The sequence below is a fragment of the Balaenoptera physalus genome (genome assembly GCF_965194825.1).
Source record: "Balaenoptera physalus genome assembly, chromosome: 3".
In the NCBI taxonomy this organism is placed as follows: domain Eukaryota; kingdom Metazoa; phylum Chordata; class Mammalia; order Artiodactyla; family Balaenopteridae; genus Balaenoptera; species Balaenoptera physalus.
This window is the reverse complement of record NC_138890.1, coordinates 137,081,435-137,096,792: the sequence shown is the minus strand read 5'-3', so window position 1 is coordinate 137,096,792 and position 15,358 is coordinate 137,081,435. Positions and strand designations below refer to the sequence as shown.

Below are 15,358 nucleotides of genomic sequence, written 5' to 3'. Positions count from 1 at the left end.
ATCATATCCATGTCCAAACTTCATTTAAAGACTAGCCTTTAACATCTATTTTTCACCTTTGTCTGTACATAGAAAGAACTCAGAGAACCTGTTTGTGTAGTGTAGAGGGCAGAGACACACATTTTGCCAGTGATCAATATATTTTTTTAAAAAGCTTCTTTTTCTCTTTTGAAAATTTTAGGAAAAGTTGAAAATGTAAAAAACAGTACAACAAAATCCTATGTACACATCAAACAGAATCAACAGTTGTTAACATCTTGTCATATTTGCTGTTAGTCCTTTTAAAGGAAAAATAAACACAGATAAAATCTCTTTGCTCACATCACAAGGATTCTCTCTCCCTGCTCACAAAATACCCACTACTGTGCATTTACTATATATCTACAGTAGAGCTAATGTGTACTGTGGCAAACTGTTGGAAGGTGAAGGACAGGTGTTTCTTTGGTATATCTCAACGGCAGCTGTTTGTCCATATGACCAAAGTAAAATATTTAAAATGACTATTCAGCACAATGATTGCTGCATTTTACACCAAAATCTAAAAAATATTATATGAAATCCATTCATTGTTTCAGTCCTAAGTAAAATGTACTCTTCTTTTCCAAGGCTCCAGAGGGGAAAGTAGTTGAGTAAAAGAAAGTAATGGAGGGAAAGTGTGCCTGAGTGTGTGTGTGTGTGTGTGTGTGTGTGTGTGTGTGTGTGTATGTAGAAGGTACAAAACAAACAAAAGTTGTCAGTTTCCCATATCTTCCATCTCTTTCCATAAATGCTTGTTGAATTAAATCAAAATTCCTTTCTTTGAAGTTAGGTTATAGCATTTTTCCTTTCTCTCCATGCCACCTCCTCCCACCTCACCCCCAGCAGCTTGTGTCCTAAAACCTAGTTCAGACTTTCATAGCTATGCCAAACCCTCCTTGCCCCCCAGAACCCTACTCTGTCACTGACTCAGACCACTGCCATCTGCAGTCTTTAATTCCTATGTCTGAATTTTTACCCCACATCCAAGCGCACTCTCAAGCACTCACAGCCATACAAATACTCTGTTTTCTCCCATGCCCCCTCCATAGCTTACAGGATGTCCAAGCTGTTCTGTGAATGTCAGAGTAGGTGGGGGAAGTGAGGACTAAAGCAAAAGCTCTGCCAAAAGCAGAAGGAAAGAGGCCTGTCAAGCAAGAGAAAGAGTGTTTACAGAAAAAGGAGTGACTGGGAAAGTATTTAAAATCTGACCTTCTCTAAATCTGCTGTATGCTTGTCACACTCTCCCTTTGAAGTTTCCAAAGAATGAAAGACTGCTGCCTTTTGTTAATGGGGTCTATGGTGATTGGCAAAATGGTAACCTCTCCATCATCTGGAATAAGTCTTAAACTATTACAAACAATGAGCATCATGCCTCCCAGCTTGAACAGTGGGCAACAATGTTGATCTTGGAGGGAAAGCACTGGGCTACCTGGAGTTGGCAGTGTTTTCATTTTGTTTATCACTTTGCCTAACCTTGGGCTGGTGTTTTATTTGCTGCTCTTTTGTCTGTGATTATTTCAGGAAAGAGGCTTTCACTGAAGCCCGGGGTGCCCGAAGAGGGGTTAAAAAAGTCATGGTAATTGTGACTGATGGAGAGTCCCATGACAACCACCAACTGAATAAGGTCATCCAGGACTGTGAGGAGGAAAGCATTCAGCGGTTTTCCATAGCTGTAAGTACAGGGCTAGAGATGACTTTCAGGCTGCGGTGTGAAGACAAAAGCTGTGTGCATATCATGGTTATGTTATGAGAGTTACACAAACAAGGTCGAAAAACAGAAACTTCTCCATTTGGAAGTAAACTCTATGGGGGCAGGATTGGGTCTTGCCCCTTCTGTGTCTTCAGCACCCGACACAGTGCCAGGCAAATGGAGACTCAGCAAACAATCACTACAAGAAAGGAAGGAAGAAGATAAGGAAAGATAAAAGGAGGAAGAAGGGAGAAAATACATAAGAAGAAGGAAGGAAGGGTGAGAGAAAGAAAGGGATAGAAATAGGGAGGGGAAAAGAGGAAGGGGAAGGGGGAAAAGATGGAGGGATGGAGGGAGGAAAGCTATATGCCTTCAGCCTAGGGGGAGGGGAGTTTCTTAAAGTGATTTTTTAAAATAAGTCAGAGAACAAAAGATTTCAGAACTCTAAAAGTTCAACCAAAATTGTTTTTCAACAAAATCCCTTTCATTTATAGTAACAACAGATAGTACCCACAATTGTTTTTCAGCATTTAATCAGTGATATTTCCTTTTTTCCCTTTCAAAAGTGTGATCAGTGAAAGACACTCCACCCAATAGTATGTAGGGAAGAAAAAGAGATTCATCCCTGATAAAGTCCCAGAACACACAATTGATTCACTTCTTCCCTGGGGCAAGGTGACTGTACTTCTTATTTTATAACCAAGATAACTAGGTTGTAAACATTCGCAACATTTTCTTTCTCATTTGGGGTACAAGATGTAAAAAAAAAAAAAATTAAAACATCTCATTATTTCTCTTTCCCTTTGTTGTTACTTCAGTAAGTTATCTTTTGCCAACTGTTATTCAATCGATTATTACCTCTCCTGTTACTATAGCTATTTTGATCTTTTCGGTGGTTGAGAATAATTCCATATGGCTCAGCCTTCACTCAGAGATACTGTCCACAATTAAAGTCTATGCTCGGTCTCTTTAGTATGCAAAGCCAGCGCATGCCCAGTTTGTCCCACACAACCGGGTACCAGAGGTGCCATCATTTGTTCACCTTCTTCCCAGAGGATATAGTCTAGCATTCCAGGTACCATAGATGCAGGCCATGAGCTGAATTAACCATCAGCAGCATTAACAACGTTCGGGAAACTTCAGTGGAAAGAAAGTATCTATCAATGGATTGCTTCTTAATTTTAAGTGAATCTTATATCACTTTTGCATTGTATCTGGCTACATAATCAGTATTTCTTGCCCTTAAATCTCTGTTTCCCTTTGTTGTATCCCTGGTTGATAATTCATACTTTGCCTCTTATCTGGTCAAAAAGAGGTCTCATGATTGCATTAATCTTCCTGGAGAACCATAAACTCATGAGTTCCTTTCCCATTTTAATCAGTGAATTAGCATCAAATTGATCTTTGAAATGGTATAAAAAAAAGTGTAGGAAACTTTCACTTTAGCAATAATTATTTATTTTCCCAATTCATATTTTTTCCTCAGTGAACCTTATATTTTTTTTAGTTTGTGCCAAACTAGGAAATAAGACATTTATTTTACTTTCTCTCTTTGTTTATTCACACAGAAAGGTTTCAGACATTTCTCCACATCTATTCATGATGCATGAGAGCAAATGTTCATGGGGGTCTGGCCCTATTATTTCCTGGACTGTTCTGCCTACTCCATCTTTTTTTTCCCCCCACCATTTGATCCTGAACACCAGAGAGATATGTTTTGGGGGGAGACAACACTCAAAAAAGATTGATTACTGAAAGTATAAGCACTCTGTGATAAAACTGCACACATTTCCTGTGAAACATTCAGATTTGGTGAGGGCTGAGCTGGTTTGAGGACCCTATGACATGGTCTCTATTCTGTCACTTGAGGATATTAGACATTGCTAGCAGGAGACCGTTTTATATTCAGATTCTAATCTTAGATGATAATGGCGGGGGATTATAATGGCTGTGAAAGTGTATCACCTACAGCATTCAAATGAAAATAAGCAACTTAGAAAGTATCTTAGAATTTCATTCATTTGCACACAAAAGACACTGTGCTACATGTAAATGAGCCTTACACTTTACATTTGACATATTTGCCTCAAGGGAGTTTCAATTCTGAATGTCTATTCCAGGTAAATATTAGCAGAACACCAAATGCCTGGGCTTGACGTATTTGTATTAAGCGAAACGGAAGTAATTTTTAAGTATTATTTTGTATCTCTTTTGATTCATGGAAAATAATGTTTTTACCAGCTACCAGACCCTTGGGTGAAGGATCAAAATACATTTCTCCCTGTTTTCATTTTTATTCTGTGATGCAAAATAGTTCAAACTGGATGCAAGTCATAGTAATTCCAGGGAATTCTTTTCTCTTATAGTTTCTTCTAAATATATGCTCCCATATTACATTTATACATTTTACTTTTATTAAGTGTGTCACTTGGACATCTTCCCCATTGAACATTACCCATTTGTCTCTGTCCTGTGACCTAGAGCACTAAATATCTGACAACGTTTACATCACAGTTAAGAACCTAAATTACGCGTAGTCCAGGAGTCTTTACAATTTTTGTGTATTTTCAACTACATCAACTTGTAAGTGAAATGGAAGTTAACATGTCAATTCAATAGTGAAGCTAGAATATGGTTAATAGGAACCAAGGAGGAAAAATAGTGACTTTTCAGCCCAGGATGTCGTATATATAACTTACAAAATAAATTAGGTAAATCAATGGGGACTCAGAAGGCTTCACACCATACAGAATTTGTATAAATCTAAAAGAAATCCATGCATAGCAAAACTGCTGGCAAAAGAGGCGTCTGCCAGTGTGTCCAGAGGAGAAGACCAAGCAGAGAGTGAGGTGTTGAGCAAGGGCCCAGTGATCCTGAAACCCACACCGTGGATGGAATGGAGACTCCAGAGCTCAGAGCCTGCCTTTTCCATCCTTAGTCTAGGGCATGTACATCCAGCTATGGTGAGATACCCAACTATACGAAGAGCATCTTAATTGTTTTTAAATAAGAGAGAGGATTTGTTCAATGTAATAAGAGCAAGTGGTCCTTGGGTTTTCCCTCTCTATTTGGACAATTCTCTACTACCATTCCATTAATTCTCTTACCCCTCAAGCAGCTAAAGTGGGAAAAGCACTAGTGGCCTCTGTTCAAATATAAACCACTTCTGATGTTCGGCATTTGCTTTTCAGCCAGATAAACAAGAGCTAAGTTTTTGTGTTCTGATTCGATTTGTAAGCTGCTGGTATAGATCTTCCTACATAAATCTGGACGTAGTAGTTGAGAGTAATTTCAAAAATCAAAAAAGCTCCCCAAACAGTGTGCCAATTGTCTTAGAGCCACCTCTAGTTTTCCTAAATCGTGCACTTTCTTCAAAGCAGCTCAAAGTTAGTCACATACAGTGAGGCATTTTGCCTCTAAGAACGTTTTACAGATGTAGGAGCTACGAAACTGACAAGGGCACTGGAGTGACTCCGCTGTGGTCCTGGAGCTTAGGAGGGGGTTCAGATGCTGCAGTACTTCCTCTGGGCTCCTCCAACAAGGGGAAGGAGCCAGGAATAAATCCCCCACCCCCTTCTCACTAGGAAGGAAAATTTAAGAACCAATGCACTTGCTGCTTGACTACTTGGCGCCCAGCTCCTTTTGTCACATTAACATTTAGTGTACATTACAGCGATTCAGTTGTTGATCTTAAACCATTATGCGTTATGATACAAATAAACAAGTATGTTGTAGGTCATAAACAACAACACTGAAAACAATAATTTTAGTTATTGTCTTTCTGCAAGTGAAAATCTGTACCCATCTTAATAAAAATGTCAGTTTTTAAATCTACCATTCTAAATCTAACATTAAAAAAATACGTGTAGAAGCTGAGAGCAGGCGGCCGAGGGGAGGTGGGGGGACCCATGTGCTCAGAGGAGGGGGCACAGGGCTGGGCGGCCAGAAGACCCAGAGGACCAGCACTGACGCCTCTGCCTGCGCCCACCTGCCCACGTGTCCAAGATCCAGCCAGCCCTCCATGCAGAACTGTGTTTGGGGACTCTTTCAGTTCTTCTTTGCCAACAGGACTTTGAAAGCACCATAGAGGTCTCTGTTGTTAATGATGCCAGACAAATCTATGACTATTATTTAAAAATGGAAAGTAGAGCTAGAAAAGTCTATAGTATCTTTGTGGTCATTGGAGGTCATGATTCTTCTCCCCAGGAAGTCAGATATTCTAAAAAATCAAGCAATAGCACAGAGTTCACGGTCTTACCTTTGCTTTTTGGATTCCAGGAGCACAGAATTGAATTAATCATGATCCTTGGTTCAGGAGAGTTTCTTATCATTGTTGAAGCATGGCCCACTTTGTTTGTTTCTGTGTTTATCATCCTACCTGCATACTTATCGTAATAGCATTATAAGCATCCATGGATGTACTACCCAAAATGAGAGCTAGCTTGGTCCTCTGACAACTTACATCTGACCACATTCACCACCTGCCTTCCTCCACCTGGTAACCATCAGCCCAAATCCTATATTCATCATGTCTTGTTCTCTTTTTAAATAGTCCTTTGGTAGCTGTACATATCTGAAAAAATTAATTTTAATTTATTAACCTTTTAATTTTAAAAGGTTTACTTGTTTTTAACTTTATAAAAAGGGTTTCATGCTGTATACAATATTTCAAAACTTTTAAAACTTAATATTATATTGTAAAGATTCATCCATATTGTTGCATAGCATTATAGTTTATTCAATTTTTCAAAATTGATGAAACACAAACAGTGCAAAATTTCGGTGTGAACACTGTGCACAAAGTGAACAATCTGATGAGTTTTGACACTTGTATACATCCACATAACTGACACCGTAATTAAGGTATAGAACATTTCCATAAAACACAGAAATTTCCCTTGTACTTTCTTTCACTTTTAATATTCACCTTCCGTAGCAACCACTGATGTAACTTATACCATCATAGCTTAAGTTGCCTATTCTATTTTATATAAATGAAATCATCCAGTATGTACTCTTTTGTGTTTAGCTTGTCACTCAACATAATGATTATACATGATATTTTCTGTATTGGTGATTCATTCTCTTATTATCATTATCTATTGTATGAATATACCACAATTTGTTCTATACTGATTATGGACATTTGGGTTGTTTCCAGTTTGTGTTGTTATAAATAATGGCGCTATAAGTGCCGATTAAAAAAAATGTAAAAACCCAGGTAATAATCTTCAGGTAACACTTGCAATGAGGTAGAGGCTAAATTTTTCTGTCTTATTACAAAAGTAATGTTTTCATTGTAAAAAAAAACTTATAAAATACATTAAAGCAAAAATAAGAAGGAAACACAATCTAATAGAGATGAAAAATAGTAAATTATGGTACAAATTCTTCCAAATTTTTTCTTAAAAATTCTTCCCATTTTTTCTTAATGTCCATAATGCCATTTTCTTAATACCATTTTTATACAATTAAAACAATAGAAATGTCCTATCTACACATTGGGTTGGGTTTTTTTAATTTTTTGCATTTTTAATTTATATATTATTTTTATCATTTATTTATTTATTTAACTTCTTTTTGGCTGCATTGTGTCTTCATTGCTGCACGTGGGCTTTCTTTAGTTGCGGTGAGCGGGGGCTACTCTTCATTGCAGTGCGCGGGCTTCTCATTGCACTGGCTTCTCTTGTTGCGGAGCATGGGCTCTAGGCACGCAGGCTTCAGTAGTTGTGGCTCGCGGGCTCTAGAGCGCAGGCTCAGTAGTTGTGGCACTCAAGCTTAGTTTCTCTGCGGCATGTGAGATCGTCCCAGACCAGGGCTCGAACCCGTGTCCCCTGAATTGACAGGTGGATTCTTAACGACTGTGCCACCAGGGAAGCCCTACATTTATTTTTAAAAGATTTTTTCATTTACTTTAACTTGAACATTTTCATATTTATATACATTTCTAAATATTAAGAAATATTTACATTAACTAAATTTTTCAGAAGAAAAAATGCAACATAAAAAAAAATTAGTTGGACCTCATCAAAATTAAAAACTTCTACTCTTCAAATGATCCTGTAACAAAAGGAAAAGCCAATATATAGACTGGGAGAAAATATTTACAAAACACATAAAGGATTTGTAGCCAGAATATTGGGCTGGCCAAAAAGTTCGTTCAGTTAGTGAATACATCGTTCAGTAAAATTTTTGGTGAAAATGAAAAATTTGTCTTTTATTTTTACTTAAAACTGAACAAACTTTATGGCCAACCCAATATATACAAAATCTCACAACTAAATAACAGGAAAACAAACAATCCATTTTCTTAAAAATTGGCAAAAGATCTGAACAGACACCACACGAAAAAAGGAAATACTATGGCAAATAAGCAGGTCTCAATACCATTAGTCATTAGGGAAATGTAAATTAAATGAGATACCACTACACACCAACAGAATTGCTAAAACTGAAAGAAAGAAAAAAACTGATAATACCAAGTGCTGTCAAGGATGCAAAGCAACTGGGTCTCTCACACATCGCTGGTCGGAAAGGTAAAATGGCAAAATGGAACAGTTATTCTGATAAACATTTTGGCAGTTTCTTATTAAGTTAAACATACGCTTACTATAGAACCCAGCACTCTCATTCCTAGGTCTTTACTCAAGAAAAAATAAAACATAAACCTAAGTGCAAAAACTTACAGCAGCTTTATTCATAATCACTTGAAACTGAAAACAACCCAAATGTCCTCAACAAATGAATTGTGCTTCTATATAGTAGAGTCCTACTCAACAGTAAAAAAGACTGAATTTCTGATACATGTGACAGCACGGATAACTCTTGAAGGCATTATGCAAAGTGAAAGAAGCCAGACACAAAAGACGACATGCTATTTGATTCCTTAAATTTAACGTTCTAGAAAAAGCAAAGCTATAAGGACAGAAAGTAGATCAGTGTTTGCAAGGAGTTAGAGGGAAGAAGAGACTGACTACAAAGGGGCAAGAGGGAACTCTTTGGGGTCATGGAAATAGTCTAATCTCAATGTGTTAGTAACACAACTGTGTAGGTTTGTCAAAATTCATAGAATTGTACATCTAAAGAGGGTGAATTTTATTGTATATAAATTATATCTCAATAAACCTTACTTTAAAAAATGTAAAACTGAATGTTTGAGAAAACCCGCTAGAAAATCTAAATAATTATGGTTAACTATAGTAGATAATTCCTGCCTCTCTCTCTTCTCTATTTAAAAGAATGCCCCTGTCTTGAGCATTTTGTTTCAGACAGGAATGTCCCAATTGTTTATTTTCTAAATTGCCAAGTTAGATTACTACTTAGTCCAACATCTGTTTAAAAAATATACGTGTCTGACTTCCCCTTGGTAAGAGTTTCAGGAAGTACTGCCTATTTGAGATCAAGCAATTCACTGGCTAATTGCTTTTGCCAGCAAATGGTGATGTCACTGACTGGAATAATATCAGGAACACTCAGAAACTGTAACGTTACTTTTGAACTATCAGACTTTAAAGATACAGCTGTTGATAAACAGGGACACAGGAATGCCAGAGAAGAAACTTTTGCAAACATACAAGATGCCCTTTATATTTTCCTACAGCAATTATAGAATATAACAGTTAATATTAGAGAATCCACAGATTCTGAAAATTACCCTTCTAAGAATGTGGAAGTACATAAAAATTTCATTATGCCACAGTACTATACACTCTCTTGCTTATTGACAAAATGCTTGAGATTCTTGTTTAACCTATAGAATTTAAAAGATATTCTTGCTGTTTTTGTCGTCTTAGATTCTTGGCAGCTATAATCGAGGAAATTTAAGCACTGAAAAATTTGTGGAGGAAATAAAATCAATTGCAAGTGAACCCACTGAAAAGCATTTCTTCAATGTCTCTGATGAATTGGCACTAGTCACTATTGTTGAAGCTCTGGGAGAAAGAATCTTTGCCCTGGAAGGTATGACTCGTTCTCATAAGCCTGAATATTCTCTCTACAATTCAAACTCAATGTAATTGGTTTTGGTATTTATTTCTACCACGTGGCTAATGCATTTTTACTGTGTACAATAGCCACCATGGAACAATGTCCTTTTATATAAATCTGTCATTGAGATGGCTATTTCATATAGCACTGTGTCTTCTGGCAGCTCTCTTTGTAAGGACCCAGCAGTACTGATGTGAGGGCCAGATGAAGACAATGGTCAATGTAGACACGCAAGAACAAAAATGTGCCCATGTGTTTTATTCCTTTTCTGTGACACAGGTTTAGAAAATGGAGACACTAACTCAAGTTTTGTTTTGGTTTTTGTCTTTGTTTTTCATTTTGGGCTTCTGTGGGACAGTTCCTGTATAATAACTTCTTTGTTCATTCATTTTCTCCTAGTTTGCTCCTTGTCCATTTTAAAGGTCTACATGGAACTCTGCCTCAAGACCCATGGCAGTGAAACATTGGTTCACTATATTTGTCTGAGTCATGTTGCTTCTTTGTAAATTTTTTCCTTGATTTTTCAACGGCAGCTGGCCATTGGGGATAATGAGTCCTGGCGTTCCCTCCTCCGCCTTAGGTAGACAATGTCAAGGAACAATGTACTTTGGAACTAGCTCTTCCCTGATGAAAAAAGAAGTCTTCAGAATTGTTATGCCAGGCAAACGGAAAAAGCCTCTTCCTTCACCTTCTCTGATAATCTGGAGACTCAGAGAACATGCCTTTTTTTCTCAACCTAGGATGAGAAACCACGAGACAGTTCTGCTCTTCTGCTCTGTCAGAATCCTGTTGACTCTGTCCTTGTGAGGACGGGACACACTGAGGACAGTTGTTTTTCATCTTAAACATAGAAATGTACAAGCACCTTCTCAGTCTCCCCTTGGTGTCCATACATTTGTTGCTTACATCTGTGTCTCTATTTCATTTCTAAATCTCATCTTAACTAAGCAAGTAAATATAACCTAAGACTTGTAGAAGTGAATCCTGTAACAGCTATCAGGTGGAGGAGGGATCAATTTGCCTTAAATGACATTTTCAGATTCTTTCTAACCTAAGTACACCATGAGTTAAAGGTTATACACTGAAGCGCCTGCATACCCAAGAAGTGTCTCCATATTTAAAAACAGAATCATTTTATGAGGAACTCCACAGATTAAAAATGTCTCCCATATCGTCATTGCTGCACTTTCAGGGCTAACCAAAAGCAGTGTTTTTACTAGCCTATTTCTGACTGTTTTCACAATAAGATCCAAAAGGGCTTCATTTCCTTGTTACTTTGGAAATCTCCATTTCCTATCAACATTTATCTTTAGATGACAACTAGCAGCAATTGTGAAAACCATGCTTGCCGAAGGACAGTGCCACCTAGTGAGGAGAGCGTACCAGCTATTTGCCCATAAAATCAGGAAACTAATGTCTCCCTTTCCATCCAGCACTGGGAAAAATGCTGAACTTCCTAACCAGAAGCTGCACAGTGGTCAGAGTAGTTATCGCAACACCCATGAACAAGTCCAGGGAGGAGCCGACATTAAGAAGTTCCGGCATGTACAGTGTGCTTTGCCAGGATGCCAATTCAGCAGGCAGAGTTTCACAGAGCTTCCTTCTCTCTGTTCTCAGCTGTTCTCTCTGTTCTCAGAACAGCGGCAGGGGAAGGTGCTGGAACTATGTAGGTCTCCACTACTGCATTCTTATAACTGATCTTGCAGAGATAAATGAGAAAGCACCTTACACCATTGTGGACCTAAAATAAAGCTTCAAATTAAATTTAAAGTGCATCTCAGTCATTTAAATTAGAGGGCAATTTGTATTGCGATTAAAATGATATAGTTGAATTCTTGATTGATTTCCCCATTTAATCTAGTCCTATAAAAAGGCAATTACTGATGTATTTGTTAACAAATTTATGCAGGTAAATAACTAGTAAATAAGTTTGGTTTCACAAATTTGATTGTTCTCATGCCTCAGTGAAAGAGTAGTTTGACTTTTAAAAAATTTTGTGCTATTTTTAACTTATCAGCAAGGCCAAATAAATCAGTAACTCCCTCCTGAAAGCAAATTAATCAACATTCCCTTAATCCCCTTAGGAGGCTGTGGCTTTGGCTTGGTGAATATTCTGAGAGCAGCACACTCCCATAGAATGCTCTGGATTATTTCTGTGTTTCAGTAAAGAGCTTCAAAATGGGCACAGGATCTTTAAATAAAAAAAGTGTGATTGAACGGCATGTGGCCTGGAGCCCTCCTGATCTGTGAGTGACACCCACTGCCAGAAATTAGAGCAAAAACCAACCCAGAATCCCTAAACCCTTTATCACACAATGGAATTCTGAGATGATACAGGGCAGGAAATGCAGATGAGGCTGGTAGAATCAAGAAACCTCTTTAAATATGTGAATCAAATGTTATTATCCCTGTGACATATCAGGTACGTTTAGCCTAATCTCAGGAGGATTCCCAGGGCATGAGGGTGAGACGCAGAGCTTTCAGCCACATTGATCCAAAGCTCCATAGGATCTGTAAGAGGGCTTGAGTATAAGAACAGAAGGATGAATTCAACTCCACCAGCCAGGGTGGGGAAACTAACAGTCAGGAATGTGAGACACAGCCCTTCTGCTAACCCTCTCCGTCCTCCACCCAGCCCTACCTAGGAATTTTGAGTTGAGAAATGTGTGCCTGAAAATGCCCTAAAGATGCTAGAAGTTCTGGTTGGTCAAACCACAGACTGTACTAGGTCTCTCTCTTCTGCAAATCAGCAGTGTGCTAAAGGCAATTCTTCTCCTCTGTTACAGCTACAGCTGACCAGTCGGCAGCTTCTTTTGAGATGGAAATGTCTCAGACCGGCTTCAGTGCTCATTACTCACAGGTACATTGACCACTTGGTAGAAATTTTTTTTTTTTTTCTGAGGTTTCCTTTCCCAAAGCCAACACCCAGACATCAGCATTATAGGTGCAACTTGCAGCTCACGGCATGAGCAGTTATTCAGACCATGTTGTTTCTAATCCAAATAGGAAACAGCATTTCACAGACTCCTTATTAGGAAAGCATGTTATCGTACACAGCTCACTACATTGTACTAATAATTGTGAATCAGACAGTTTGAGGTCTGCCTTCTATAATTATACATCTAGCTAAATAAAATATTTAACATATTTGCTAAAGGTATGGAATGTATCTTTTTCTTGGTGTCAAGGTATTCAAGGGTCTTGCTAGAATTCCATGTTCAAGACCCAGGTTTCTTAGCAGCCATAAAGCAGAAAGGCAAGATTAGAAAATATATCCTTTGTAGTTGATGGAAGAAATGGTACCGTGGTCCCTGCACAAGAATATTGACATTTCAGTGTGTAATTGTATTGTATGACCTAGGGAAATTTACTTATTCTGCCTCAGTTTCTTCTGTAAAAGAAGTGGTAATAATGGCATCTAGCCCAATGGATTATTGTGCCAGTTTTATGATTTAATATATGTAAAGCACTTTGAACAGTACTTAACATATTGTTAATGCTCTTGCTATTTGCTGTTACTATTTTTGTTAAATATCATTGTTTTCTCTATTTGGATATAAGGACTGGGTCATGCTTGGAGCAGTCGGAGCCTATGATTGGAATGGAACAGTCGTCATGCAGAAGGCTAATCAAATCATAATTCCCCAAAACACGACCTTTAATGTTGAGTCTACCAAAAAGAATGAACCTCTTGCTTCTTATTTAGGTAAAGTTTGTATGTAATTGAGAGAAAGTTGTTTTTTTTTTTTAATTTTTGTGTTTTTTATTTTTAGTATTATTTGCTTATATTTATATAAGCAAATTTTATATATAAAATTTAAATATATAAGCGTAAATATATAAGCATAAATATATACGCTTAAATATATAAGCGTATTTTGTAAGAGAGATCACGTCTAAGAGTTAGATATTTTAGATGTTAGAGACCCATGATGGCCTCTGAGTAGCCTTAGCAAAAATAACAGAACATGGAGGAGCCTTTCTCAGAAGGGCTGCCTACACAGGAAATGATTTGGGCTGAAACGCACATTTTTGGAGGTCTCTCTGTGTCTGGTATTCGTGTTAATGTCAAGAAGTGCTTCAGACCCAGTGGACAGGAAACAAAGGTAGAAAAAGAGGACTTGACTCGGCCTATCCTGCAGATCAGACTCCCATATTCTCTTAAATATCCTCTATCATTAGTTTCTCTCTATGGGTCCTAATTTTGGAAAGTAAACTTTTAACTTGTTTTGTCATATGACTTCTTTAATACCTCTGTTCACAATCAGATACATATTGAAGTGAAACCCAGTAATGTAACGATTTTCCAAAGACTTGCCTAGAACGAGGAGGTGTGTGCCTGGTGTCACTTTATTCTGAATCTGTGTCAGGCTGGGAGCTGCCTGGGGGATGCCTGGGGACTCTTCTGTCACTGGTCAGGCTCAGTAAACAGTTGGGAGGGACTAGGATGGAAAGGACCCTCAGGGTATGGTTTTTCAGCTCTCTCTCTTCACTCTACAAATATTTTGGGAGCATCTCTCTTGCCCCAGGTATTGTTCTTGGTGCTGGGGATACAGTGGTAAAGAAAACAAATACGTGCCGTGTTCATATTTTAGCGTGTTAGCAGTCCTGTCTGGGATCTTTATGTCCTGGAAGTCTTTTTCTCTCTCTATCCCAGTTTCTTTCTATTTTATAGGAAGGTGGCAGGTCTTTACTGGCACAGCCATACATCTTATTCAAGGGCACGTATTAAAGCTGTAGAGGCAACAGGATTTAAGAAGAATAAAGAGTCTAAGCAGTTTTGATAATTAAAAATATAGTGGTAAGCAGCAGGTATAATGGGAGCGCTAAACCCCCATAAGACATGTTAAACTGCACTAATGGAAGTCTAGTCTATTTCTCATAAAAGTCCTATTTCATTCTGCCCTAGTCGGAGAGCAGCTAAAGTATTCTAAGCATTGTCCTAGCATCACACGTTACAAAAGAAAATGCCAAACTAGAATTGCCAGTAAAAAACTATCTGAAGGATACAGATCTAAAAACAATCCCCATCTACCCATCCCTCTCCCCACCAAACCTGAAAAAATTGGTGGTTAGAAAACAAAGTATACACTGCATGTCTTTTAAATATTTGGAGGATTGTGATATAAAATCAAGGGGTTGGCATTAAAATTCATATTGAGTTTTAGCACTAAAAGAGATCTTAGAAAGCGAATGGTACACATCTAATTTGCCAAATTAAGAAATTGAGGAGTAGAAATATTATGTCGCAGCTAACTGTGGCAAATCTGAAAGTAGAATCTAGGTTTTTTGATTCTTATTCCAGTGTTTGTTTCGCCATACTAAAATGCCTGATTCTGGGTTGATCAAGAAAGCACTTATAAATAATGAGTACCTGCAGTGTGCCAAACATTCAGTTATAAATTGAGGATAACAAGATAAATAAGGGATATTATCCCTGCATTGACAAAGCTTACCTTTCTGGATAAGAGACAATAACAGAACCAACCAAATCCTGTCAGTATGATATGAGCTGTGACATAGGATACCTAAAAAAGAGGACAGGAGGTTAGGTTAGATAATTTCCTTTTTAATTTTTATTTTATTTTTATATACAGCAGATTCTTATTCATTATCCATTTTATACATATTAGTGTGTATATGTCAGTCCCAATATCCCAATTC

At 37.8% G+C, this 15,358-nt stretch overlaps 1 protein-coding gene across 5 annotated transcripts in view; it reads left to right on the top strand.

Annotated features, from left to right (window-relative positions):
• Positions 1-15,358, top strand: part of ITGA1 (integrin subunit alpha 1) — a 232,324-nt gene that overhangs the window by 141,681 nt on the left and 75,285 nt on the right. For all 5 annotated transcript variants that reach the window (XR_014261953.1, XM_082455868.1, XM_082455867.1 and 2 more), the window contains 4 exons: positions 1,540-1,690; positions 9,502-9,667; positions 12,481-12,554; positions 13,256-13,400. Coding sequence is in view for 4 of the 5 variants with exons in the window: in XM_082455868.1 (XP_082311994.1) it covers positions 1,540-1,690; positions 9,502-9,667; positions 12,481-12,554; positions 13,256-13,400 (536 nt within the window). In the remaining variant the exon portion in view is untranslated. The remainder of the gene's footprint in view (positions 1-1,539; positions 1,691-9,501; positions 9,668-12,480; positions 12,555-13,255; positions 13,401-15,358) is intronic.